Genomic DNA, 27603 nt, shown 5'->3' on the forward strand with positions numbered 1-27603 from the left:
AACACGGCAAGTCCAAATGAGATGTGCCTTGAGTATGAAAGCCACAAGGCAGGGCCTCCCTGGAGGCTCAGCACTATGAAGCTATCGCCAGCCACTGCAGCATGAGTTCGATCCCCAGCCAGGCAGCTGACCCACATGGCACAGCAGACCTCTCCTGTCTCCCTGCTGCTCCCCTCAGCAGTGTATTTCAGTAGATCCACCTGTTCTGCTCCCCACTCTGTCTCTGGTGAATCCTCTCACCACCCACCCCCCACCTCTGGCCTACAGCCCAGCTCTTGTATGCATAAAATTCATCTTTTAAAAAAAACCCACAAGGGGGCCTCCCCGGTAGAACAGCGGTTGAGCACTGGGTTGCGAAGCTGCCTGCAGCCTCTGCAGTGCTGGTTCGATCCCCGGCCACCGGTGAGGGTCCCACATGGCGCGACAGACCTCTCCTGCTGGGCCCGCTGCTCCCCTCAGCAGTGTATTTTGTCAGTCTGCCTGTTCTGCTCTCCGCTCTGGCTCTGGTGAATCCTCTCACCCTCCCGCGCTTCTGACTGTACCCAGTGCTTATATAAATAAATAAATAAAATCTTAAAAAAAAAAAAAAAAAACCCACAAGGCATTTCGAAGACATAGTGCAACAAAAAATCATGTGACATTGCTCATCACTCATTAATAACTGCTGATCCTGAAGATGTGTTAAAATAATATTTTGTATACAGCTGGTTAAATAAAAGATATAAACAGAGCCTCCCTGGTAGCCTAAGGGTTAAGTCTCAGTGTTGCCACCCCTATGGCCTGAGTTGGATCCCCAGCCAGGGAGCTACCCACATAGCGCAGCAGACCTCTCCTGTCTCCCCGCTGCTCCCCTCATTAGTGTATTTCAGTCAATCCACCTATTCTGCTCCCCACTCTGTCTCTGGTGAATCCTCTCACCCCCAGCACTTCAGACCTACATTCCAGTTCTTCTATGCCAAAAAAACAGTGGGGAGCATGAGTTTAAGACAGAAAAGATCAAAGGTGAATCCCAGAGGAAAATAAGAGAAAGGCACTCGAGGTGGGAGATGCAGGCAACAAGCGTTTCCATCTCTAACTGGGGTCCCAGGGGGAGGGAAGGAAAAAAAAAAGGGCAGAAATAAGGAATCTTTTAAGGGAGAAAGGGGGAGAAATAAATAATGAAAGAAAAAAAAGACTGAACATTATTATTTTTATAGTATTTCTTTTTTTTTTTTTTTTTTTTTTTTTAAGGCATGTTTTATTTATTTATTTATTTGTTTGTTTGTTTGTTCGTTTATACATGCACTGGGTACAGTCAGAAGCGCGGGAGGGTGAGAGAATTCACCAGAGCCAGAGCAGGGGCAGAGCAGGCAGAAGGACCGAAGTACACTGCTGAGGGGAGCAGCGGGCGGCAGGAGAGGTCTGCGCGCCATGTGGGACCCTCCTCCGGTGGCCGGGGAGCAGCCGGGGATCGAACCGGCGCGGCAGAGGCCGCGGGCAGCTTCGCAACCCAGCGCTCAACCGCTGCGCCACCGGGGAAGCCCTATAGTATTTCTTGAGTCTCAATTAGTCTGAAGTTTTCAATGATGACATTATTCAGATAGCTTAGAAGAGGTTCTTATAAAAAATTTAATAATTAACCGTGGGAAACAAAGGCAGTTCCTAAATGCCCCCACTGTGTCAAATGAAAACTGAGACTTAACTGGGAGGCCATGGTGCCACACGGGACTTGAGGTCACTCTAAAGTTTATTTTATTCATAAATTATATCCCTGTCTCTACTGAGAATGTTATAGAATGGAAACTTACAGGGTTTCCCTGGAGGCGCAAGAGATTGGGATATAACCTATGAAGCTGTCTGCAGCCTCTGCAGCATGAGTTCGATCCCTGGCTGTCCAGGGAGCTACCCACATGGCGCAGCAGACCTCTCCTGCCGCCCCCTGCTCCCCTCAGCAGTGTCCTTAGGTCCTTCTGCCTGCTCTGCTCCCCGCTCTGGCTCTCGTGAATTCTCTCGCCCTCCCGTGCTTCTGACTGTACCCAGTGCTTGTATAAATAATAAATAAATAAATCTTTAAAAAAAAATAAAGTGGGCTTTCTTACTGTTGAGTTTTAAAAATAATAATAATAAATAAATAAATCTCTAAAAAAAAAAAAAGAATGGAAACTTACAGAGCTGAGGTGGATATTCTCATCCTCAGAGGAGCCAGGTTGCCTGAGGTCCTGGGTCGAATCCTGACTGCCCCCTCACCAGTTTCAGGGAGGCCCTGGGCCTCCAGGAGCCTGGATGTCTGCACCCGGAGCTGGGGCTGTTTATTCCACTGCCTTCAAGGTTTCGGGAGAACTCAAGGAGGTGGAGCCACAAAGATCTCAGCCCACAGTCCCCACCGGGTTCAGCCCCACCCACCAGGCTTCCTGGAGATGAGCTGGGCTGAAGGGGAGGAAGACAGCAAGGTTTCTCAAGGAGGGGATGGCACACTTGGGCCCTGAAGGACTAGGGAATGTTTTACTGGGTGGTGGAAGAAAGGTATTCCCGGCAGAAGGAACCAGAAGCTCAAGGTCACTATGGAAAGTTCAAGTTTGCAATGACTTTGGAAAAAGGCAAGCAGCTGGGTTCTGAGGGCAGACCCAGCATGCCTGTGTGGAGAGGTGGGAAGGTAGGAGATGGGGCTGAAGGCAGCAATGCTCTGGCTAAGAGGTTCTTGTGGGTCACAGGACTGGCCACTGGAGAGCCATAGCAGGCTCTGAGCCGGGGAAGAGCTGACAGGGGCAGGTTTGTGGTGTAGCAAGATCCTCCCGACAGGAAGGGCAGGACTGAGGCAGGAGGCCAGGAAGGAGTGCAGAGTGGGATAAAGTGGGAGGGGGGACTAGTCGTGAGCATGACCCTGCCCAGGGGAGCAGCCTCAGTACCCAGGCTCTTACCTGGATCTACACCTGGGGACCAGGAGATGCGCAGACCTGGACCCACCCCACCCCTGCAGGAATGCCTGCCTAGTGGGGGGCGCCCAGCACCACCCCCATGAGCAATCCAAGCCCCCGTGGGGAGCAGTATGTGGGGAGCAGGGGCTTTAGGGGAGTAGTCACTTATTCCCAAGGACTGAGGCAGTGGAAAGTGTCAGGACCAGTTCCGGCACAAATTCCTGCAGGGATTGGAAAGCAAATTCATCAGGAGTCTCTGGGATTCAAATGCAAACTAGTGGGCCTCCCTGGTGGCGCAGCGTTTGAGCGCTGGGTTGCGAAGCTGCCCGAAGCTGCCCGAAGCTGCCCGCAGCCTCTGCAGCGCCGGTTCAATCCCCGGCTGCTCCCCGGCCACCGGAGGAGGCTCCTGCTCTGCTCCCAGCTCTGGCTCTGGTGAATTCTCTCACCCTCTGGCACTTCTGACTGTACCCAGTGCTTGTATAAATAAATAAATAAATAAATAAATAAATAAATAAATAAATAAATGCCAACATCTAAAAAAAAAAAAAACCAACAAATGCAAACTAGTTCAGGGAGATATATTGGCTCAGGTTGCTAAAGGGTCAAGGGGTATCCTGCCTTCAGTCACAGCTTGATCCAGGAGCTAAAATGATGTGAAGTCGCTGTTCCACAGTTCTGAGTTTTTTTCCTCAAGAAGACTTTCCTTGAGGTAGTAAATATGACCCCAGAAATTCCAGGCCACCTCCCACCCTCGGAGAAGACAGGTCTGTCCACAGTCCTATCATTCACTGACCCAACCAGGTCTCATGCCCACCTCTGAACAATGACTGTCCTGAGTGGACAGAGGACGGGAATGCTCTGGATGGCTGGGCCCCTGTCATGTGCCCTTCTCTGGAGGAGGGTGGGGTGAACCCTAAGACAACCAAGTAAACCAAAATTTCTAAAGGTTTCCCAAAAAACAAGCTGAAGACAAACAAAGCCACAGATGCCCCGTGGCTGGGCGGTAAGGGAGCTGGGAAACAGGTCTCCTCATCTGTCGATGGGGTGTGGGATTGGCACCTCACTTCCTAAGACCTGGGTGGTGAGGATTCAGCTGGAATATGCAGATAAAGCATTTACCAGACTTCCCGGCAAAGAGTGGAGCTGGATAGATGGCAGCTGTTCGCTCTCAAATAGTGATCAGGTGTTACCACTGCAAATGATGAAGGGCACCTACAGGCTGCAGAGAGTGAGCCCCCCAGCTGGGGAGGGGACCAAATCCAAAGCTCAATAATCTACACAGTAGAAGCTCCTGCCACCTACACACTCTGCAAACTCAGCCCCCAACTGGGTCCTCTTTTGGCCTCTGTCTCTAGGCCTATGAAACGGCATCAGGCCTTGAATCAAAGGAGAAGGTCATTGTTCTCATCATTCCGGTTGCACGGAAGGATCACCTCCCAGGAGAGAGGTCTTCCCGACTGCCTTCCCAAAGCACCCCCTTTATTTTAATATACCACCCCACTTTTTCTTCCAGTGCTTACCACTATCTGAAATCATCTTCCTTAGTGTCCGTCTCCCCCACCAGGACGTCACGCCATGAGGGCAGGGGCCTCTGTCTCGTTGACTGCCGTGTCCCGTCACCTGGCACTCAGCCTGACCCACGCAGGCCCTGCATAAATATTTGCTGAATGACTCATTACACGCCACTGATAACACACCAGCAGCGCCCGGCTTCCTGACAGGTCATGAGCTCTCCACGGAGGGAGGTGTGCAAGCCGGCGCTGACCGATCATACCTGCGGTTCACGACCGGAGGCCCCGGCGGGGCTGCTCTCCGGGCCTCAGTGTCCTCGTCCGGGAAATGGGTGTGGGGGGCCGGGGGGGGGGGGGGGGGGGGGGGGCTCGGGGCCGGCGATCCCCGCGCGGGCCACCAGGGGGCGCGGCGCCCCTGCCCCAAAGTCCGCCATCTGCGCGCGTAAAGTCCACCGCGCGCGCGTCAAACCCGGAGCCGGAGCCCGGCGGACGCTCCCCGCCGCCGCTGGAATGTTCTGCGCCCCGAGGGCTCCCAGGCGCAGCCGGAACCCGGGAGGCTCCGGCGGGCGCGGGGCGTCGGGGCGCGCGGCCCAGGGCCCCCCGCGGGGCGCGGCGGGCGGGCGGTGACTCAGGCGCGCGCCCCGGGCCCCGGCGCTCGCGCGGGGCGCGCACGGCCTCGGGAGCTCGCGCGGCGCCGCGTCCATTTTTACCCGAGCGTGGCTAAAAATAGGCGCCGCGCTCGGGAGCCCGGCCCGAAATAGCGGCCCCCAGATAAGGCAGGACGACTCAGCGCTTCCGGGGAGCGGAAGGGGGCGTCGGGGGGGCCGGGGGATGGGGCTGGGCCTCGCCGCGAAGCCCCGCCGGCCTCCGCCCGCCCCACCCCGGCCCCGGGCTCGCCAGGCACCAGGCTGCGACCCCACGCGCACCCCCGAACCCATCGTCAGCCCCCCTCCGCTGCCCCGCCCCCCCCCCCGTCTCCTGTCCCCCACCCGGCCGGCCTCTGCCTCCCCAGCATCCCCACCCCGGGTCACTATCCCCTCTCCCCGCTCCACGCTTCATCCCCAGCCCTGCCCGCCTCGGCTGTGCCCCCAGCCCCCCGCCAAATTCATCCTCGTGCCCTGACCGACCGGCCCCTGTTCTCCCTTCCCGCCCAGCAGCATCTGCCTTTCCGACTCTGCTCGGCCATCCCGTCCTCAGAGCAACCTCTAAGAAGGTCACGAGAAGTCAGTCACAAGACCAGCAAGCGGGGAGGGGGTGAGGATGTGACTCCTCGGTTTCTGCAGCGCACGAGGTGGGCTTAGATCTGGGTTTGGGCCCAGTTTCAGGACTGAGGTGAGGCGGGGCTGTTTGGGGCGCATCCTGTGCCCGGTGTCGGGGTTCAGGCTGCGGCAGGCTAGGTCTAGAGCCAAGGTTGGGGTCTGCGTGTCGCCAGGGCAGGCCCAGCCTGGCACGCACTAGTCCACTGCGATTGTTTCCTCCCTGGCCAGTCCTGCAGGACTTGGCAGCTCCAGGCAGCGGAGCCAGAACCTGCTCTCTGGGCCTCCCCTGCCAGGCCCTCCACGGTGCAGGCCCAACCTGACAGCGCGGCGCCTACTCCGGACTTGGAAAGGTCTTACACAGCATTTCCCTGGGGTTCAGAGGCAGTGCTGTCTGCATCTTCCCGTGTCCCTGAAACATCACAGGGCAGAGGAGCTGCCCTGTCCTGTGTGGCCCCAGGGCAGGGTGTGGCCCTAGGGCAGGGTCGACTGACGTTTGTTCTGGGAAAATTCAGGTTGAACTACTTGACTGGGGGTGGGACGCAAGTTCAAGCTGCCACAGGTGCCTGGGCCCTAGTGGACGCAAGCTCCAGCCAGGTACCCCCCGGGGCTTTGTTGTCTGCACGGTGGCTGCCAACCACCAGGGAAAAGCATTGAGCTGGAGGATCCTCTGAGGCAAGAAGAATCATGGAGGGGCCTCCCTGGTGGCACAGGGGCTAAAGTCTCAGCGTTATCAAGCTACTAGCCGCTGCAGCCCAAGTTCCATTCCTGGGTGCTGACCCATATGGCATAGCAGACCCCTCCTGTCTCCCTGCTGCTCCCCTCAGCAGTGTATTTCAGTACATCTGCCTGTTCTGCTCCCCACTCTGTCTCTGGTGGATCCTCTCACTGCCCCCCACCTCTGTTCTTGAATGCATACATAAATAAAATAAATCTTAAAAAAGAAGAATCATGGGGTTGAATTAGGCTGGAAAAACAGCAAGGATCAGATCCAACTGGGCACCACAGGTGGTAGTGAGGTGAACTATCCTAAGGGTACCGGGGAGCTACAGCAGGTTCTGAGCAGGGGAGAGCAAGGGCAGGTGTATGCTTTACTTAGACTTCTTTGGCTGCCTGCTGGAGGTAGACTAAAGAGAGGAGGGGAGGAGCAAAAGGAGGAGGAGATGGCAGGTATGACAGTCAGGAGGCAGGATGGCCCACATTTTGTTAGCGAGGGACTGTGGAGGGAGGCAAGTAAATGGGTTGAGGCCCAGGTCTCCACCCAGGTAGCAGGGTAGATGGGGTGTCCCTGAGAGGCTCAGGAGGAGGAAGAAACAGGTGTGGGTGAGGATGCTCAGATAAGTTTCAAAGTCCAAAGAGGGTAACTTGTAAATAATTTTTTTTGAAGATTTATTTATACAAGAACCGGGGTACAGGCCAGATGTGCGGGAGGGTGAGAAGATTCACCGGAGACAGAGCGGGGAACAGAACAGGCAGCCTGATGGAATACACTGCTGAGGGGAGCAGCGGGCGGGACAGGAGAGGTCGCTGGGATCGAATTCACACTGCAGAGGCTGTGGACAGCTTCACAGTGCCAGTGCAGCGCTCAACCGCCTGTGCCACCATGGCGGCCCTGTAAATAATTTTCATATAGTGTTGTAAACCAGTGTTAATTAAATAATTATAAAAATAAACTTTAAAAATGTTTAAATAAAAAATATTTTTTAATCTTAGGGAAATGTATTGGCAAACACAGTAGGGAATACCTTGAAGAGGGATTCCTCTCCTCCCTCTGGTCCCCCTCCCCCTTCTCACTGCTGGCCTATCCTTGTGTCCAGGCCTATGGGATTTACTGAGCTCCTACAATGTCCTGTGCTAAGCCCATCACAGAAGTGACTCTCAAACCACCCAGCATCTGAGCCAAGCACACGGCCGTGCCCATTTTAGAGAAGTGAAAGCTGAGGCTTTGGAAGGTGCAGGCATGCGTCCTGCAAAGAGCCAGGCTTTGAAAGCTTTTCAGAACTGAAGGTACAGGAGTGGGTGAGCTCAAAGAGGGGAGGCTTAAAAGACCAGAGTACAGGGAACTGGGGGTTAGGGGGGAGTTCAAGGAAGGCTGCCTGGAGGAGGAGTGAGGGTAGCCAGAAAGGTGCCTTCCAGTGCTTTCTGATGAAGGTTCTGATGGAAGTAAATCACCCCCTTGGAGAGGCTGAGATACTACTGGTATCAGGGCTGCACCCCTGCTCGGCTGGCAGGAACCCCAGTGGTGGTTACTGGAGGATATGGGGCTGCTTGATGACATCCCAGGGACACCATGATAGCACAGCCTGCTGTTATGACGTCTGAATGATTCGCCAACAGCCCAGTTCCACCAGCATCTCTAGTCATGCCCTGTGGGGGGGCTGAGAATAGGAGGAAGTGACAGGCTATGGGGCGGGTGGGGGCCTCAGAGCCATTCAGACACCAGGGACTGCAGCTGCGATGTGGATTCTGCCCCCATCGCTAGGGAAGGGTCTCCCAGAGGTAGATCTCTATCTTTGGGGGCTGTGTCTGGTGACAAAGTTCCCCCTTCAAGGAAGTGTGGGTGGAGCCAGTCAGTTTGGGGACTGGGGCCTGATTCAGACAGACCCTGGGTTCAGATTCAGTCTCCTCAGGTGATCAGGAACGTATTTAGTTTTCTGCTGGCTCCCCGTTCCCTCCGATGGTTATAGGCACACAGTAGGGGCTCAATACATTTTTGTTGAATGAATGAATCAGATGAAAGGGGTCAGCTCCCCCTGAAACTCAGTTGACTCTCCTGGTCACAGCCATCACACCCCCTCGGCCAGTGGTCTCGCTAGAGATACCCCACCCCACGCCACCCCGGGGCGCCCACCCCGATTCTCCAGTGGGAGGGGGGTGGACTTGAACCGGGGTTCGCCCCTCCCGTGGGCCACGCCCACACGTGACGAGACCAGCAGTTCGGGGATGCGACCCGGGGCAGGGCTGGTGGCGGGGCGTGGAGAGCGGCCCCGGCTCCTCCCCCGGCCTGGCCGAGTTACATAACCTGACCGCGAGTCCCCCGGGAAGTCACCGGACGTCCTGGGCAGCCTGGGGACAATGGCCAGGGAGCGCCCCTCCCGCCAGGAGCCTGGAAGTGGCAAGGGCGCCCCCTCTTCTGATTCACCGTGGTTTCCGGCCCGGTTCAGCCTCCCCCTTGTCAAGGATCCTTATCTCCCCGAAACTCTCTACCCTCACTGTCTCGTATCCCCCCAACAATTGGGCTTTTTCCAGTCCAGGCAAATACCTCTCACGCCTCCTCCCCTGAACCCCCTGCCCTCACGCATCACTTTCCTTCCCTGAGCCCCGAAACTCTCGGGTGCCCCAGCCTCCTCCACTCACCCATCCCGGGGAGTCTCTTCCGGCTCCCTAAAACTACCTCCCACCCTCCTGCCCCGGCCCTCCCAATCTCCCCCCTAGGTCTCCCCAAGATCTGTCAGGCAAACCCCCTTTCTGAAATTGACTCCGAATACTTTTCTCCTAATCCCAGTCTCCCCCCCATTCCCTTCTGGTCTCCCCAAACTGTCGGAATATCCCCTCTTCCTCCCGCCCAGCCCTGTCCCTCCGGCCCCCAAGCCCGCCGCCCGCCCGGCCCCTTGGCCCCTCCCCACCCCCAGGCCCCGGCCCGCCCGCGCCCCTCCCCGGCCGCTCCCACGCCCCGGCGCGGCTTCCCAGGCCGCCCCCGCCGTGGCCCAGAGACCCAGTTTGCGGCGGCAAAACATTGGTCTCCGGGCAACAGGCCCCGCCCGCCCCAGGGCGCCCGGAGCCGGCACGTGGAGGCTGGGCGGCCGCCCGGGGCGGGCCTCCCTGCTGCGGCCTCGGGACCCGGAGCCCCGAGACCCGCAGACAGCTCGGAAGCGGAGATTCGGGGGCCCGCAGCAAACCCCGCGTGGAGGCCGAGGCCCGCGGGAGCTGTCGGGGCGCGGCGGCGAGGTCAGCAAGGAGGGAAGCCCCGACATACACAGAGGTAGTGAGAGTCAACACGGCCCACCCAGGGACTGCCCTCCCTGGCCCTCAGTTTCCCAGTCTGTGAAAGGGGGAGCCCTGCGCTGAGAGGGCTGTCGTGACACCCGCAGTTAATTCGCAGACCTAGAGCCCCCAGAGCAATTGCTAGTACAGACCATTCATCATTCATTCGCCCAACAGATATTTACTGAGCACCTACTATGTGCCAGACAGGGTGGCAAGTGCTGGTGTGTAAGTGTGGACAGGTGGGAGATGTGGCCTCCACCCTGAGAGTTTACACTTTGGGAGTGGGAAGGCGGGCAGTGACGAACAGGACTTAGGCATAAATAAGCAAATTAGCCAGCCCACTGGGACACAGTAAGTGCTGGGAGGTGGAGAGGCCGGGAGGGCTACGGTTTTCAACAGGGTGGGCAGGGCAGGCCCAAAGGAGAAGGTGATGCTTGAGCACAGACTGGGAGTGGGTGAAGGAGACTCAGACGTCTGGACTGAGAGTCTCCAGGTCAGAGAGAGCAGCCAGTGCAAAGGTCCGAAGGTGGAAGCCTGTCTGCAGAGACAGGGAGGAGGCCAGGGCGGGAGCAGAGTGGCAAAGCCGAGGTCAGAGACCACAGGACAGATTGCAGGACCTCACGGGCTGTGGGGAGGCCTTTGACTCTGAGTCAGGAGCCATGAGCAAAAGAGGAGGTGCATGAACTGATTTAGATTCCAACAGCACCCTCTGGTTGCAGAGGGGGACAGGCTTCGAGAGGCCAGGGTACAGGCAGAGAGACCCCTGGGAGCTGCAGCACTGGTCCAGGCAAGAGGAGAGGGTGACTGGGACGATCAGGGTGGCAGAGACGAGATTCGGGAGGTGTTTCAACTCAAAGCTGCAGCGTCTGCTGGCAGGCACCTGGTGGCAAGCCCTCAGTAGATGGCAGCAGTCACCGCAGCCGTCATGATCACCCCCATTTTACAGATGCAGAAACGGAGGCACAGACAGGTCATCAGCTTGCCCAAAGATTCACAAAGCTCCAGGGCCTCCCCGGTGGCGCAGCGGTTGAGCGCTGGGTTGCGAAGCCGCCCGCGGCCTCTGCGGCGCCCTGGCTGCTCCCTGGCCACTGGAGGAGGGTCCCACATGGCGCTCAGACCTCTCCTGCCGCCCGCTGCTTCCCTCAGCAGTGTACTTCGGTCCTTCTGCCTGCTCTGCTCCCCGCTCTGGCTCTGGTGAATTCTCTCACCCTCCCGCGCTTCTGACTGTACCCAGTGCATGTATAAACAAAACAAACAAATAAATAAATAAAGCATGCCTCTATTAAAAATTAAAAAAAAGCATTAAAAAAAAAAAAGATTCACAAAGCTCCATCCGGCTCCACTAGTCATGGCTCCTGAGTCCACACACCCAGACACACGCCTTCAGTGCCTAGAAATCCGCACACACTCCTCCCGGTGGGCTCATGCCACCTAAGGTGACCTCCTCATCAGCCACACTCAGAGGCCTGTTGGGGAGAATGCTGTCCAACTGGTGTTCCGGTTGTGAGCCGTCACCTAGGCTGCCCCAGGACACTGCTTGGAGGCAGGCAGGTACATGCAAAAAGGTTCCACCCAGAACCTTCCATGTTCAAGCACGGGACCGACCGGCACACCCCAGGGCTGCCTGCAGCGACCTGTTAAACATAGTCACACCTTCGCAAGCAGACAAGCACCTGCCCCTCCACCGTGGCGGCCGTTGTCAGTGTCATGCACAAAATGAGCGATTTCTCTAGTTCTCTGTGTCTCTGCATCTCTCTGAAGTGGTATCTGTGTCTCCCTCATCTTCCCCTGTGTCTCTATGTGGCTACCTTTGTCTCTTCCCCTCTGACCCCACTTTACCACCAGCTCTGTCTCTCTCACTCAGCGGTGGCCACGTGTCTTTGTCTCACCTATTTTGTGGCATCAAAAAATGGCCCAGGGCAAGTGTGTGAAAACCCCAAGTCAACCGTTCGAGCCAGCTGCCGAGTCACCCGGCAGAAGGTGTCACATGTCATAACCCCTGCCACCTCCTTCTCTGAGAATCTGACCCACAGCTCTCGCATGTGGGTCTGGAGACATCTACCTTTAAAAAGCTCTTCCAGGGATTGGGATCCCTGGGGACTTGCACTGGTTACTCCACCTAATTTTGCAGTCAGGGAAGTGCAGAGGCCCAGTAAGGCGGGGCCTTCCCAGCATAACAGTGGGCCATGTGTCCAGATCCTCCTTGGAATCCTTTTAGGAGCAAGTTTGGAAGTTAATAAAAGCAAATCACAGAGAGAGATGGTGAAGGGTCAGGATGTGGGGGGTGGGAGAGGGAGCACAAACACCCAGAAAGAAACTGGGGAACAGAAGAACAGAGGTCCACAGAGATTGTGAGACAGGGCCTCCCTGGTGACGCAAAGAGTTAAGTCTCAGCACTATGAAGCTATCTGCAGCCACTGCAGCATGAGTTTGATCCCCGGCCAGGGAGCTACCCACATGGCACAGCAGACCTCTCCTGTCTCCCTGTTGCTCCCCTCAGCAGTGTATTTCCGTCAATCCGCTTGTTCTGCTCCCCACTCTGTCTCTGGTGAATCCTCTCACCCCCCTGCACCTCTGGCCTACAGCCCAGCTGTTGTATGCATAAATAAATAAATCTTAAAAAAAAAAAAAAAAGATGGTGAGACAGAGATAGCAAGATATCAGAAAGATGCAGAGCTGACAGAGGCCAACGCTGGTGAGGTAGTCATTTATGGCAATACAGAGACCCCAAGAGGGTCACATTTTCTTTCAAATGTCTACCTGTGGTCCACATTTTATAAGTCCTAATTCCTAGAAGCAGTTGGTGCCAGAGTTTGGCAATTGCAAGCTTACCAAGCCAGGTCCCCTCCCAGGCCTGATATGTCAGGTGCACATTAAACACGTTTATATAACCTGCCCTCTGTGCAGAATCTAGGAGTTTTATATAACACAGTCCCGTGAGTCATACAGCAGACCTGGGGCCCTGGCCCAACACGCCCAGTCAGAGGGGACCCCTCACCCAGGACTTTTACCTGGAAATGACTCCGTGATATGTGAGAGATCAAGAGTTCCACTGAAGAGGAAGCAGAGGGCCAGAGAGGGCAAGATACTTGCATGGGGTCACACAGCCAGGGCACAGCAGGTCAAGGACTCTAACCACATCTGCCTACTCCAATAGTCTTTGCACCGGAGACCAGAGAAAAACCACTGCCGGGCCTCTAAGAGCCCTGTTGTGTCCTTTACAGAGTAGAGTATATAACAATAATAAAGAACAGCAGAAATAACACAACAGTCCCCATACACCGGGAGCACTGCGCTGCAGTAAGTACAAACACCATCTCATTTACTCCAAAACCCAGTGAGGTGGGGGCTGAGGTTATTAGATAACATAGTTATGCCTGTTATGCACAGGGCACTTACAGTGTGCTAAGTGCTTAGCAGGGTTTCATACACTCAATTCTGGAGGTGGGTGAAGTGTTGGCCCCGATTATCGGAAGAAAGGGGGAAGGAAGTCACAAGTGAAGGTCACAGAGCGGATAGCTGAACCCATGCGTCTCTAGCCTTTCATCTCTGCCACCGTTTCCAGGAGGATGTGCCCGCAAGAGCACCAAGACACACGTGCAATCAATCTAACATTCACCCCTAAAGTCTCCAATACTGCAGCTCAAATATCAACAGCTCCAGCCGCCTCGTCTCACCTCCGGGGGCCCTAATTCAGCCTCCCATGCCCTATATGTCCACGACGCCTGGGAGCGACCCTCTGCTCTCCCGCTCCTGCTCTGCCCGGGTCGCCTCCAGTTAAAAAAAAAAAAGTTCCGGCCCCTTTAAGAGAGCGAACAGTCGGCCGGCGTTGCCCGGCAGCGCCGCAGTGGTTGCCGGGCAACGTCAACAAACGACGCGGCGGCCGTCTCCGTGCGCCCCCCTCCCCCGCCCGCACAGACGCGGTGACGCGACAGGCTGTGGAACGCCGTCGCCCAGCAACAGAAAGGCTGTTTGTCCCGGGCCCGGCCGCGCGGCCGGGTAGGGTGCAACCGGGACCGGCCCCGGCGGACAGACGGGACGCCTGGGAGCCCGGGGTGGGGGGGCTGCGGTGATGGGAGCGGGGGAGACCCGGGTTCCCAAATTGCCGGTTTCCCTTTAGGCAGCCGCCGTCTGCTTGTTCCCCGCTCCTCCCGTCTGACCTACGACCGCCTCCGCTCGGGTATCTGTCCGTCTGCGCCCCCTCCTCCCAGACGTGTGTGTCTGTCCAGCTTCTCCCGCGCCGGGACTGTCTCATATTCCCCCAAACAGTGACAACCAAAATAGACACACGCTCGCCTCTCTGGTCTGCCTTTTGCCTCAGGCTCCGGGGTATCTGAGGGCACTGTTGCCACGGGGGTCCCAACCGGTGGAGACAAGCACGGTGGACGATCTGGACACACACACATACACACACACACTCGGACCCGCATCCAGAAATGCCCCCTCCCGTTCCTTTTCCTGCTCCCCTCGGATTCTCTTGCCTGTCTCGAGTCTCCTTCATCTGACAGGCAGCCCCGCCGTCCTTTCCTCCTGTGTCCGGGAAGCTGTCCACAGCTGGGAGGTTCTAATTACTCACCCCCAACACCCCCCATCCTGTAGCTTCATGTGACCAGGGCTGGGGCGAATCTCCAAGCAGAGAGAAGGAACTGGGTATGCGACAGTAAATGGATGTGACTGGAGGTGAGTGGCTCGGCCAGTCACACTGTGCACATCTGGTTTTTCCTGTGTGAGAGTGAGCATGAGGTGTGGGAGAGCAGCTGGCCACTGAGCAAGCTGTTCCCCTGGTTTGCACTGGTGTAGCTGACTGTGTGGGTATTTGCAGTCCTGCTGGCTGGAAATGTGTGTGTGTGTGTGTGTGTGTGTGCATGCGAGCGTGCGTGCACGCAGTCCTATGTGAACCACGAGTGTGTAAGGACCGATGCAGCAGGCGGTGACCTTGCCTCTAGCTTGCATTTCCATGTTTGTGTGATTCTGAATCTGTGCATGGATATCTGGATGTAACTACACAATTTTCTGTTTGTGTGCAATTATCCCTGAGAGTTCTCTCTACAGCACTTATCACAATTTCTAATTATAGATTTGTCTGTTTGTCTATTGTCTGTCTCCCCACTGGACTGGGCACCCTGTGAGGGCAGGGCCCTGGTCTGTTGTGGTCACGGCTGGGTCCCCAGCACGGACAAGCACATAGTAGGTGTTTCCATCAGTAACTGAATCCATGGCTCACATGTGTCCCTGGCAGGAGCACATGTCTGCGTAACTGTGTGAGTGGTTCTGGGTGGGTGACCCTGTGTGTGCTTTGTGTGTCCAGTGGAACATACATAGATGGGTCTCAGTAGCAGTGTAGCCCTGGTTTTCAGCACCTACCACCCTACGTGACGCACAGCAGGGCTTCTGCCAGCACTTACGGGCTGCAACTGTGTGATTCTCACAGTATTAGCACTAGGACCTCCATGCCCTTCAGTTTTCTCATCTGTCAATGGGGACAATCATCGTGCCCACTCCTGGAACTGTTGTGGGGAGTAAATGAGGTCTTAGAACGTGCCTGGTACAAAATAAATGTTTATAAAATGCAGAGAGTGATATTATTACTTCCTCTTTGTGTGCCCCTGTACCCTGAGTCCAGAATCCGAGTTAAGGACACTGTGGTCCTGAGTTGGTAAAAACCATAATATTCTGAGTCCGTTCCCCTCCTATAAAATGAGCCACCTCCAGGTGGCTGTGGTCAAGTGAAGCTGTGTCTATAAGTGGTGACCCTGGGGCAGTGAGCACATAGTGTGTCCAAGATCCACCAGGATCAGATGGCAGACATGGGTGGGCTGGGGAAAAGAGGTCCAACTATTGAATGGGTTGTGATGTAGAAAGACCAGGAAGGAAGAAAGAGCATCATCTGCTGAAGTCAATGAGTAGAAGGTTCTAGAATCTTCCTTTCTGGAAGATCCCTGAAAATAGTTCCTCCAAAGATTGAGGGATAAAAGAAGCTGGAACTGCTTGGAGGAACTGAAACCAGCCTGAGTCTTGCAGGCCAAGGGAGAATGAGGAGGGGTAACAATAGCAATTCCAGTAACTTCCGACCTGGCCATTGTGTTGGGCCTTTGTTATTCCTAGCTCAGCCCCCAGCACCAAGGGTTCTTGCCTACCCTACACTGCTGATTAACTGTGTGAAAACTCGATTAAATGAATGAATAAATTCATCCCACATCAGTCTGTGAGTCCTGGCCTTGAGGCAGGTGGGGCAGGCTGGTGAGTGGCCAGAGCTGGCCTGGGGCCCTAGCTTCTGGGCATCTATCCCCTGGCCCCTCTGCTCCCACTATGCAGGGCAGCCAGGAGTGTGGAGGGGGCGGGAGGGAGCAGCCGGCCTGGGCCCTGGACAAATGCCCAGTGTGTCTGCAGGAGGGATAGGGTAGCCCAGGCGCCTGAGTCACCTCAGAGAAACCCAGGCCGCATACCTGGCCGCTGACATCACCCGGCCAGGGTACCCCCAGCCGCCTAGACAAGTGGATTGAATCACAGGCGGAATTCAGCCACCTCGGGCTAGGGCACGTGGCCCCTAGTGACCCCGCAGTCCACGCCCGCGTGGCCGTCTGGCTGCGGGGGCAGCAGGCCGCATTGGGGTCAGTGAGGGGGCATGGGCCTGAGTCAGGGACAGAGTGGCTGCAGCCAGAGACCACCCAGCCACAGGCGGCTTCAAGGTGCAGGAAGGAGAATGTGGGGACGCTCCTGGGCGGCAAAGAGGAAGCCCGAGTGGGCGTGACTGTGAGGCTGTGGGTTGTGGGCAGCGACTGGACGACCCACAGGGGGTGGGAACCTTCTGCATGTTTGCGCAAGAATCATGGGGTCAATGAACAATGGAATTGCCACACCTTGCGTGCACACACGCACACACGCACACGCAAGCACACCCATCCAGAACCTCAGCTTGGGGAAGCTCTGGCTCAAAGCACCCCAGGACCTTGGGACCTCATTCTGCACAACCTACAGGTTAGATGAGTTCCCTAAGGAGACAGGCCTCAGTTTCCTTATCTGTCAAGTGGGAGTGATAATAATCATTGTTGTAACAGCCCACATTTACAGGGAGCATGCTTTCTCCCAGGCACTGTTCTAGACATGTACTCCTCCGAACAAAGCTAGGAGAGACAGCCCACCGTACAGAGGAGCTTAGCTCTGATTCTACATGCCCACAAATGTGAAACTGTGTGTTATTGTGCGCGTGCGTGGTGCGTGGGAGAGAGTCTGCATAGTGATGGGAGCTGGGTGTGTGATTCTGTGTGTCTTTGTGCCTATAGATGCCTGGTTCTGTAGGTTTTGATGCAAATCTGAGCAAGTCTGTGGAAGCTCTTTGTGCCCCTGGGACTGTGGGTGGCCTCTGACAAGTCAGGATAGCTAAGAAATTTCCTGAGTCCACAGTGCTGGGAGATGCCTGGTGGGGGTGCCTTGGCCCTGCAGGTTTGTGCCTATCTGTATCTGTGGTTCAGTGTGTACAAAATTCTGTGATGTGTGCGTGCAACTGTGTGTGTTTAGCTCTCTGTGTGCGACTGCGTGCTTGCTTACTTATCTGGGTGTCTGTGCAGACAGGGGTCAAAGGTATGAGCACATATACTGTATTGTCTCCCTGTGAGTCTTTCGGTTTCTTCCATTTGGATTCTGGAAACCAAGCCTCCTCCTTCCCATGCCAATAAGTCTGGACACCCACTCCCCTTTCTGAAAAGTCCCAGCTCAGTTCTGCCCTAGGAACAGGCAGGAAGGACAGACAGGTGAGTCATTCACTAACACCTGGACAGCCATGTACAGTCTCCCTGCTTGTCCACAGGTCTAGGCCCTCTCCCTCCATCAACACAATTCCGTCCATGTTTCTGCCAGAGACAATCTGTCAGAGGTCGTGGATGTGAACGTTCATGTAATCAACATACATTTATTGAGCAACTACTAGGTGACTGGCACTGTGCTGAGGATATGGCAGTGCCTAGGCCTCACAGGGCTCCCAATGGGGGAGACAGACCAGACAGTGATGAATCCAGATTGGGGTCCTAGGCGAGGGGCAACAGCCCAGGGAGGGCTTCTTGGAAGAGGGGATATGGGAACTGAGACCTACAGGAAGAGACCTTGAGGCCGAGGAAGCAAGGGGAAGAGACTTTCTTAGGAAGACAGCAGAGCATATAGTAAGACCCTATAATCAGGGAGAGATCATAGCCTCAGGACATGAAAGGGAGGAGGGAGAAGTGAGTAGGAAAAAGGGAGGGTTAGCCCGGGTGAGGTCATGCTCAGCCTCTTGGGTCATGGTGAGTCTGCAGTTTGAAAGCAGAATGTAGGTCAAGATCAGAGTCACCAGGCTGGACCACTCTGATTCTCTGAAACACCAGGACACTTCCTTCAGGAAGCCTCCGGGACTGCTCCGAGGGGAGCTGGTCCAGCCAGTTACCCTCTGTCTTCAATGCTGGGCACCCAGGAGGCAACATTTACTAACCAGCCAGGCCCTACCCTTAGGGAGGTCACAGTCCCAGCACAGGGCACACCTACACACCTACACACACACACACACACGTGCGCACATGCTAACCCCCCTCCTTGCAGGCCTCAGAAACGCTGACAGACCTTTCTTTTGGAGCTGAAGCTGAGGCATTGGCATTGCTGGAGGGCTTCTTGGAAATGCAGAAGATGGGGCCACATCTGTATTATAAGTGATCCCCAGGGGCTTCTGGATCATATTACAGCCAGAAGCACTGCTCTCAGGCTTTACCTCCCCCTGGCCTCATTTCCTTCCCTGTACAATGGGCTAATAACAGAACCTACTTATGGGGTTGGTGTTGTGTGAGAATAACTGAGATATTGTGAGTGGAAGCATGGAGTATAGCATCCGCCTCCTTTTTTTTTTTTATTAAGTTGCCGAGCCTGAATTTCTCTCAAACCTACGGTCATCCAACCTTCTTGCTTGCTCGGTGGATGGGAAAATGGTAGGGGAGGAGAGTGGCAGGGGTTTTACCAAAGGAAGGACGTGCTGAGATTTGTTTCTGGCAAAGCCAGACCTGGACTGTTTAGAGGGTGCTTTGAACCACCTCATCTCTCATCTATGGGGCCAGAAAGCCAAGGCCCCATCCCACCTACCCAAGCACAGCCAAGGCCTCAGGAGCCAGGGCAGGCGGCCTGCCTTCTCCCCTACACTGAGGTCCTCCTCCTCCAGGAAGGCCCCTAGGATTAAACCTCAGAGAAAGAGACTGGTCTTGACCACCCCATGCTCTGTAGGCCCATGTAAAAGAGTGTATGTGTGTGTGTGTGTCTGTCTGTCTGTCCGTCTGTCCCAAGGGCCAACTCTCCCCTTAGGCACAGAGGGTGCTGTACTAGACCCTTCTAAGAAAATGCTTTGAGCTATATAACATCGTCTTTAGGTTAACACAGTCATTTAGGTAACACATACCATTTTAAAGATGCCCTTTTTGAAGGAAGAGGCCCAGGAAGGCAAAAGTGCTTAGGGCCCACAAAAATTATATTAATCATAATATTATAATTATTATATTAATAATTCAACTTTGCATGTCTCTGCTTCCAGCTGACATCTCTAGGATGTTTACACCTGCAAACTTTGGCTTTGTTTCAATGACAAAATCAGCCCCTACAATGTGCCAGGCAGTCTTGCAATCCTTCCACCAGCCCCAGAAGCTGAGCACCTACCTTCCCAGGTGAGGAAACCGAGGCTCCAGGTATCACTAGTTCAAGTTCACCCACTTACTAAGTGGTGAGGTCAGAATGTAAGCTCAGGCCATCTAGATCCTAGGTCTCCCTGTTAGGGGGCAAATGCATGGTGTGACCACCTGCGTGTGGTTACAGTGACATACACAACTCATTTACTAAGAGTTAAAAGCACATGCTCTGAAGTTCCATATGCTGCCTTCTTATCCCAGTTCTGCTGTAAATTTCCTGTGTGACTCTGAGGAACTAGCTGTACCTCTCTGGGCCTCCACTTTCTTGCCTATAAAATGATACTTCTGGGTCCTCCCCAGTGGCAAAAGGAGTTAAGCATCAGCACTATGAAACTATCCGCAGCCACTGCAGCACGAGTTCGATCCCCAGCCAGGGAGCTACCCACAGGGAGCAGCAGACCTCTCCTGACGTGTATTTCCGTCAGTCTGCCTGTTCTGCTCCCCACTCTGTCTCTGGTGAATCCTCTCACCCCCCCCCCATACTTCTGGCCTGTACCCCAGCTGTTGTACGCATAAATAAATAAATCTTTAAAAAACAAAATAAAATGATACTTCTTACTTCAGAGGAGGTGGCGAGAATAAAGTAAGTAAATATAAGTGCTCTGGGAGAATTCACTCTTGTGACTGGTGTGCAGAGCATGTGTGACGCGCACGTGTAGTGAAGGTGTTTGCATCAGTGTGTCTGTCTGTGCTGCTGCTGAGAGGTGAATGCCTGCATGACCATGTGTTAGGGCTTATGAGTAATTGCCAGTGACTGTGTGGGTGTTTGTGCCCTTGTGTGGGGTGTGAAGGTCTTTGGCCCCCAGGGTAGGTACTTGTGTTTTTCCCTTGTTCCACCAGAGAGGAGATGAGGGGCTTGGATGAGACAGGGGAGTGAGGGGTCCCTCCCCTGTCTGATGTTGGACCGAGTCACTGCCGGTGGTGGTTGCTGTGTCATCTCCTAGTCCCTCTCTGACTTCCAGACAGGTGACAGACAGAGGGGTGTGGGAGAACAAGGTACAGTGTGGGTTTGAGACGGGCTTTCGTCTGGAAACCTTAACCTCCACTCCATGCCCACCCTCATCTTCCACATCTCCCGACTCTTCCCTCTCCTGTTCTACCTCAGACCTGCTGTGTGACACTGAGCCAGGCCCTCCCTCCCTGGACCACTGGGATTCACCAACTTTCAAAACTTCTCCCTCGGGGGATGGGGCTGGGCCAGCCTCCCAGGCTCTACACTAGGAAGGAAGTGCTCAGTGATCTCTGAGATTTGTGAAGCAGCTGTTGGGACCCTTCCCAAAGGGTGTTGGGGGCTGTGACCAACCAAATACCCGGATTAGACACTTCAACCCCATTTCCTAACTGGGTGTCCCTAGGCAAGCAGTGTTCCCTCCGTGTCTGGGTCACAGCTGTGTGCGCTGTGAGCAGACAGGGCTAGGTCTGCAAGATTCACAGCGCCTGAAGAGTGGAAGCTACTGTGACCCCCACCGTCATGTAAACACTTCCAAGTTTTAGGTTTTCCAGGGAGTTTCTCTGAACCAGGCAGCTCTTAGAAATCAGAAAGAGTAGGAGCTGTGAGTCTGACAATTCCGAGTTTGAATTTCTCCGGATGGGCTGTTGGCCAAGTCACTTCATCTCTCCAAGTATCGTTTTCCTCTTTAATCAAATGCAGAGTTTTCTCCCTTACCCTTCCAACGTGGACTTAAGGATTACAAATTTTGTATTGAAAGGCTTAGTACAGGAGCTGGCAGGTGATAAGTGCTAAATACACAGCATCCAAACGATGATGATAAAGATCATCACATTATTATTATTAGTATTATCAATAATAGTCACTCCCCTCCCCACCTGCTTTCTGTCTACTGGTAGGATTACAAAGCGGGAAGGAGGGGTCACCAACACCATCAGCGGGGTGGCTTCACCCTGTGCCAGTGCCCATCCCGTCCAAATCCGCACCTCTCCCAGACGCCAGAAAGGGGGCACAGCGAGGCTCAAGACCCACCATCCTGTGTCCAGCTGGGAAAACCGAAGCAGCAGCTCAGCGAGGGAAAAACCAACTCACTGAGCAAATCAGGTCAAAAGCTAGTTCGAGCCTAGGGACTCCACTTCCACTTCCACCTGGGGCGTCACAGCCCCTCCCGCCCCGCTCGGGACTCAGTTTCCCCGCCTACGTGCAACCGTGCACTGACCAGGGGCTCTTTTCGGGGATCCGACCTTCCTCTCGAGCGGGGGCGCTGCACCATTGGGAGAATTGGAAAAAGTGGCCAGCCGTGAGGGGGACCCGCCGGCTGGGGTCTTCCCCGCCGGGGTCCTTCCCCCGGCCTTCCCCGGGCGGGTCTGAACACCTATTATTACCAGCCCCCGGGGCGGCGCGGCACTGCGCAGGCGCGGGCGGGTTCCGCAGGCTCACAGGGTTAGCAGCAAGCGAGCGAGGGATTCCCTCTGACGTAATTGCTAGGATACCAAACAAACACTCAGCCGCGCGGGCCGAGCTCCTTATATGGCTAATTGCGTCACAGGAACTCCGGGGAGGCGGGGCCGGGATCCCCTCCCGCCGAGGGCCCCGGAACGCAGCCCCCGAGACCCCCGGGGCCGCGAGGGTGACACAGGGGGCCAGAGGGAGGCCGGAGCTGCCCTCGTGCCGGACGGCGCGGGATTCGGTTCGGCGGGGCCGGAGATTTGGGGAAGTTTGTGGAGCGCGGGACGATGACGTAAGCAGGGGGGCGGGTCCCGGGCATAAATACGGGCTGGCGGCTTGGGGCTTCATTCATAAGCCCGAGAGCCACGGCCACGGCAGAGGCACGCGGAGCTGGGACTTGGGGACTTGATTGTTGTGGTTCTTCTTCGTGGGGACTGTGAGCTTCGGCTTGTTATTTTTTTTTTCCGGAGAGAAAGTTTTTGGACGGATTCTTCTAGATAATTCTACCTTTGTTTTGGAGGACCGACTTACTTTCTCCGTCTTCTGCATTACTCCCCTCCCCCTGCGGGGCCCGCCGGACGCGTGGACGAGACCGCACCCGAAGCAGATTCGGCCCCGCAGGACAGTGCCGTCCACCTCTGGGGGAGCGATCCCCCCACGCCCGTGGGTCCCGGGGAGTCTGGACTTTGAGGAGGCGGCGCGGCGTCCCCGTGGAGCCTGAGCGCCGCAGAGGAATTGCACAGAAACTTAGCCATTGTTTGGAGCGGGACGCTTCCCTCTCCCTGAGCTTCCCCGGACAGCGCGCTTTGGGGACGCGCTCGGCTCACTCCGGACTCGCACCTCTCTTCTCCCACCCGGCCATAGCCTTGGCTTCCCGGCGACCGCAGCGTGGTCACAGGGGCCCCCCTGTGCCCAGGGAAATGTTTCAGGCTTTCCCCGGAGACTACGACTCCGGCTCCCGGTGCAGCTCCTCGCCCTCCGCCGAGTCTCAGTATCTGTCTTCAGTGGACTCCTTCGGCAGCCCACCCACCGCCGCCGCCTCCCAGGTAAGCTCTAGAGGGTCGGGGCGCTGCTCTGTGGGTTTTCATTTTTGAACGCAAGTGCGGAGCGAGCAGCCAGTCCCCTTACTCCAAGCAAAGTCGCGTCTAAACTCGGGATCCGAGAGGGAACAGGCTTCCGTGCACTTTGCAAACTGCAGAACCGGGACGCGTCTGCAATTGGCTGTGTGCGCGCGGCGCAGGGAGGGCGCCCGGAGGGGCAAGCCTGGGGGCGGGGAGCCTGCGCCGACCCGTGCAACGTGTATGCGGCAGCGGGGCTGAGAACTTCCAGCCGGCGCCGGGACTGCCCCGGACCCCGGTCTCCAGCCTGGAGCCGGCGGGCTTAGGCAGGCAGGGGAAACCCCGGGGACGCTTCCAGCAGCCTCCGCCCTCCCCCTGCTCCCGCCGAGCGCCCACTCCCGCGCCGGGCGCCCGCTCTCCCGCGGAAAAGCGGGCCTCGAACCCTCTCTTGGAGGCGCAGCGTCCGCCTACTGCGCGGAGACGTAACGGGGTCCCGTGCGTAACGGCTGACGCGCTGGAATCCTCCGTCTGACGCGGGGCACGCACAGCGCGCGGCGCCCCCTTCGTCCGCCCCGCCCCTGACGTCCCGGGAGCTTTCTATTTTGGAACGCCGGGGCCACGTTGCTAAGGGAGGGGGCAGCCCGGCGCTCCGATTGGTCGCTGCGGCGCGGGCTTCGGCCAATCAACTTTCCCTTCCTATTTGTAGGGTGCCGAGCCCTTCCCCCGCTGTGTCCCCGGAACTCGTAGTTCCTCGGCGCCGCGCTCTCTCTGGCGGCTCGCTCAGAGGCAGAGCGAGGGGGTTCCTGGCGCCAAAGGGGCCCAGTGGGTCCACGAAGACCTTGCGGGACCCGGGCCCTCGGCTCTCAGCGCCGGGGGGGGTCTGCGTGCGGCTTCTCCGCGGGAGGCCTGGGGCCGCCACCCTGTCCTCCGGGCGCGCTCCCACCGCCCCGGCCCGGCCCCCGGCCCTGCCCAGGGCCCGAACCCCCGGCTGGAGCCGCGCACCCTGGGGGAGCCAGCCAGGTGCTCCCGGGGAGCACCGCCCCCTCTGGGTTTCCAGGCCGCTGATTGGCCTGCGCGCCAGCCCGTCCCTCACCACGCCCCCTGGGAGAGTAGTTCGGCCCGAGCAGTTCTAGGATTCCATTTGGGGGTGGGGGTGACGAGAGCCGCTTGGGACGGGGGGCCCAGGCCCTACACCTTCCCCCTTCCGCGCCGTTTGAGGGAGCCCCGAGCGTCACTTTATTCCACCTGTCCGCCGCGCTAACTTGTCATCTGCCACTCTCCCTCTGGGGAGAGACAATTACTTCCATCGTTCTGACACCTAGGTCCGTCCCCCCAAAACCCTTGTGACCGAGACCCCGCCCCTGCGAGGAGGTCTCATGGACCCTCCCATCCCTCACCCCCTCGCCCAGAGGGTGTGTGTGTGTGCGTGTGAGTGTAGAGCAAGCCGTGGCCTGAGGTCTCTCCTCCCTCCCCTTGCTTCTGGGGTGGGGGTGGGGTGTTGTGTGACTGTGTGTGTGGCTGTGACTCCGTCCCGGGGGTTCTGTTACCCGGCTGTGTCCGGCCTCCTCCCCACCCCCCCACACCTAAGAGTCACCAACCCAGGGTGTGATTCACCACCCGCTGGAACCGTTCAACCTTTCCCCGAGGAAGAAGGAGGAGGTAGAAGGCAGTTGAGAGAAATCCTCTCATTAACCACTGCGTCACGGTGTAGTGGAAGGGTGGGTGTTGTGGCTTTTTGCCTGTGACACACACATCCACACCCGCTCGCCCTGTGCTCACTCACGGGGTCGGTGTGTGTATGTGTGTCGGGGGGGTGTGTGTTGGTGTCTCTGTTTGTGTGTCTACGCCTGTGTGTGTATGTGTCACCCCGTAGGAGTGCGCCGGTCTCGGGGAAATGCCCGGTTCCTTCGTGCCCACGGTCACAGCGATCACAACCAGCCAGGACCTCCAGTGGCTGGTGCAACCCACCCTCATCTCTTCCATGGCCCAGTCCCAGGGGCAGCCACTGGCCTCCCAGCCCCCGGCTGTCGACCCCTACGACATGCCGGGCACCAGTTACTCCACCCCGGGCATGAGTGGCTACAGCAGCGGTGCAGCTAGTAGCAGTGGTGGGCCTTCCACCAGCGGAACCCCCAGTGGACCTGGGCCTGTTCGCCCAGCCCGAGCCCGGCCTCGGAGACCTCGAGAGGAGACGGTGAGTAACGGGTCTCAGAAGTTGGGGGGGTGGGGGGCTGTTGGAAGCAAGAGAGACAGGAACTTTCTCACTAGTGGGGTGAGGGTCCGCTGTGCGATGAAGAAATCCTGGTGTCCCTGCACCACCAGTGGGGACCAGAGGGTCCCTTCCGGGATCCTGGGGGTTTGGGGAAGAGGAGCAGGTAAAAATGGCTGGAGGACATGCACCTCGGCCCCCACACTCATGGCCTCTGTCTCTCCTGTTCAGCTTACGCCAGAGGAAGAGGAGAAGCGAAGAGTTCGCCGGGAACGAAACAAACTCGCCGCCGCGAAGTGCAGGAACCGCCGGAGGGAGCTGACTGACCGGCTCCAGGCGGTGAGGATGGTCCCCAGGGGTGGGGTGAAGGGATGCTGCAGGGGACTTGCGCCCCGTGTTCCCCCCACACCTGTGCCCTTATCCTGGGCTGAGCACCAGAGGTTCCGTGTATGGAAGCAGGGTACAGATGTGGTCAGATGGGGTGACTGAGCATGCGTGTGCACGCGCACACGCACACACTCCCTCTCACACACTTCTGTCCACTGTTGGCTACTCTCTACCCTGTTTTATGACACGCCCCCCCCCCATGCACACACACCACTCTCCTGGCCTCACTTCACCCTAGAGTGTCACATGAGGGACCTTTAATATATAGAACAATTTGGTCTACTTTGGTCCTCGGCCAGTGAGAATCCATTTTTGCCTCAGTTTCTCCATCTCTTCCATCCCTTACCAAACCTCCCGGGTTTCCCCAAACCTAAACAATCTGGAGGGTCTGTGGAATGAAACCCTCTTATCTTGTGTCCATTCACCACCACCTACCGCCTGTATTCTCAGACCTGGGGCTGGTGTAGCCACCAAGCTCCCCGCCCCCATTTTAACCCCTGCCTGGGTCTGAGAGTTTCCTGGCACTACTGCCCCTAGAAGTCAGGGAAATCCTCCACTCTCCTGCTTTACTTGGTCTCTTTCCTGGGAGGCAGGGGGCGGGAGGCTGGGGGAGTCACAGAGGGGAGCAGGAGACATTAAAAAGGCATCATAATCAGTTATTCATTCAACAAACTCTGCCTGCCTCCTGCAACCAGAGACTTCGGTAGCAAACCGCCCTTTCTCAGCCCTACCCTGAACAGATGGGGATACAGAGTCCCCCCAACGCCCTTGCCACGAGTCCACGCCCCCAGGACTCCCCCAGGGGTCTCTTCTCTCAAGGCGGAGCTGCCTTCCAGCCCCCCAGCCTCGGCAGCAGCTCTAGGGGAGATGGTTGGGCCGTGACTCACCTTCTGTAGTGGCTCATCTTTTTCTCCTTCCTCCCTGTCCTCCGTGGTGACCTGGCCTCGGGCCTCAGGAGACAGATCAGCTGGAGGAAGAAAAGGCAGAGCTGGAGTCGGAGATTGCCGAGCTCCAAAAGGAGAAGGAGCGTCTGGAGTTTGTGCTGGTGGCCCACAAACCGGGCTGCAAGATCCCCTACGAAGAGGGGCCGGGGCCCGGCCCGCTGGCGGAGGTGAGAGATTTGCCGGGGTCAGCATCCGCTAAGGAAGACGGTTTCGGCTGGCTGCTGTCGCCCCCGCCACCGCCGCCCCTGCCCTTCCAGACCAGCCAAGACGCACCCCCCAACCTGACAGCTTCTCTCTTTACACACAGTGAAGTTCAAGTCCTCGGCGACCCCTTCCCCGTTGTTAACCCTTCGTACACTTCCTCGTTTGTCCTCACCTGCCCGGAGGTCTCCGCGTTCGCCGGCCAACGCCCCAGCGGCAGTGACCAGCCTTCCGACCCCCTGACCTCGCCCTCCCTTCTCGCTCTGTGAACTCTTTAGACACAAAACAAACACACACAAGGGAGAGAGATTTGGAAGAGGAGAGGAGGAGGACGAGGGGAAGAGACAAAGCGGGCTGCCAGGCCTCTGCTGTCCGCCCCTCTGCCGCCACTGCCAGCCACAGGAGGACCCCTGGGGTTTTGTGCCGCCTCTTGTTTCTGCGGCCCCGCGAGGCCAGAGAGCTGGTGACTCTGGGGACAGGGGGTGGGGAGGGGAAGGAGGCCCCGGGCTGCCTGTGGGCCGTCTGACCGCCACCCAACCTCTGGGGATGGGTGGGTGGGGGGTGGGTGATGCCCACCTTTGGGCTGGAGGGAACGGGGTGCCGGCGCGGGAGGTGGGGGGCTGCGGGGTGGGCTGGAGCCCTCTCCAGAGAGGCCCAACAAGGAAATAGCACAGACCCTTGACGCCCCGCCATCTCTCCGCAGCCACCCTTGGGGGGTGTGCCCCGGCTGGTTCTCCCAGCTCCCCCACCGCCTTCGCTTATTGATCCCACATCTCCACGTGGTGAGGGCCTCCTCTGAAATGAGCCTCCCTTTAAAGGGAAGTCAAGACTCCTATGACAATATCCTTTGCCCCCCACCCCTTAATCAGAAATGTGAACCTCCCTTCCTGACTGTCCGGCTGCTTCCCGCCCCAGCAAAACCGGCTCTGATCTGAATTTCGCACCTCCTGAGGATCCCCCAGTTCAGCCCCCCAGGCCTCCTTCCCATGACAGTATTATTCTAAGCCCCCACCCCACCCCAACTCCCCCAGCCTCCCCAGCCACCCCCGCAGCCGCCTTCCTTGTT

At 57.0% G+C, this 27603-nt stretch overlaps 2 protein-coding genes across 3 annotated transcripts in view; one reads left to right on the plus strand and one right to left on the minus strand.

Annotated features, from left to right (window-relative positions):
- The window catches only part of ERCC1 (ERCC excision repair 1, endonuclease non-catalytic subunit), a 44943-nt gene extending 23392 nt beyond the window's left edge, over nt 1-21551 (minus strand). The window contains exons 1-2 of one of the 2 annotated variants that reach the window (XM_054697247.1): nt 21509-21551; nt 19312-19420 (exon numbers count right to left, since the gene is read on the minus strand). Coding sequence is in view for 1 of the 2 variants with exons in the window: in XM_037516786.2 (XP_037372683.1) it covers nt 2148-2170 (23 nt within the window). In the remaining variant the exon portion in view is untranslated. Of the gene's footprint in view, nt 1-2147; nt 2186-19311; nt 19421-21508 lie in introns of those variants that run through there. The other variant, XM_037516786.2, reaches the window with a different exon arrangement.
- Nucleotides 21552-22494: 943 nt separating this feature from the next.
- On the plus strand, nt 22495-27087 carry FOSB (FosB proto-oncogene, AP-1 transcription factor subunit). The gene is made up of 4 exons (XM_037518180.1): nt 22495-22784; nt 24670-24990; nt 25237-25344; nt 26348-27087. The coding sequence occupies exons 1-4, from the start codon at nt 22659-22661 to the stop codon at nt 26804-26806; spliced, it is 1014 nt and encodes a 337-aa protein (XP_037374077.1). The 5' UTR covers nt 22495-22658; the 3' UTR covers nt 26807-27087.
- Nucleotides 27088-27603: the final 516 nt, after the last annotated feature.

Source organism: Talpa occidentalis, unplaced genomic scaffold (genome assembly GCF_014898055.3).
Source record: "Talpa occidentalis isolate TD23 unplaced genomic scaffold, MPIMG_talOcc4v2.1 talOcc4.17, whole genome shotgun sequence".
Classification (NCBI taxonomy): domain Eukaryota; kingdom Metazoa; phylum Chordata; class Mammalia; order Eulipotyphla; family Talpidae; genus Talpa; species Talpa occidentalis.

Bases quoted from the DNA above. Each gene is read 5' to 3' on its own strand.
- FOSB (XM_037518180.1), top strand. From the start codon at position 22,659: ATGTTTCAGGCTTTCCCCGGAGACTACGACTCCGGCTCCCGGTGCAGC. The intron at 22,785-24,669 runs GTAAGCTCTAGA...GTCACCCCGTAG, and splicing joins CCACCGCCGCCGCCTCCCAG to GAGTGCGCCGGTCTCGGGGA. The intron at 24,991-25,236 runs GTGAGTAACGGG...TCTCCTGTTCAG, and splicing joins GGAGACCTCGAGAGGAGACG to CTTACGCCAGAGGAAGAGGA.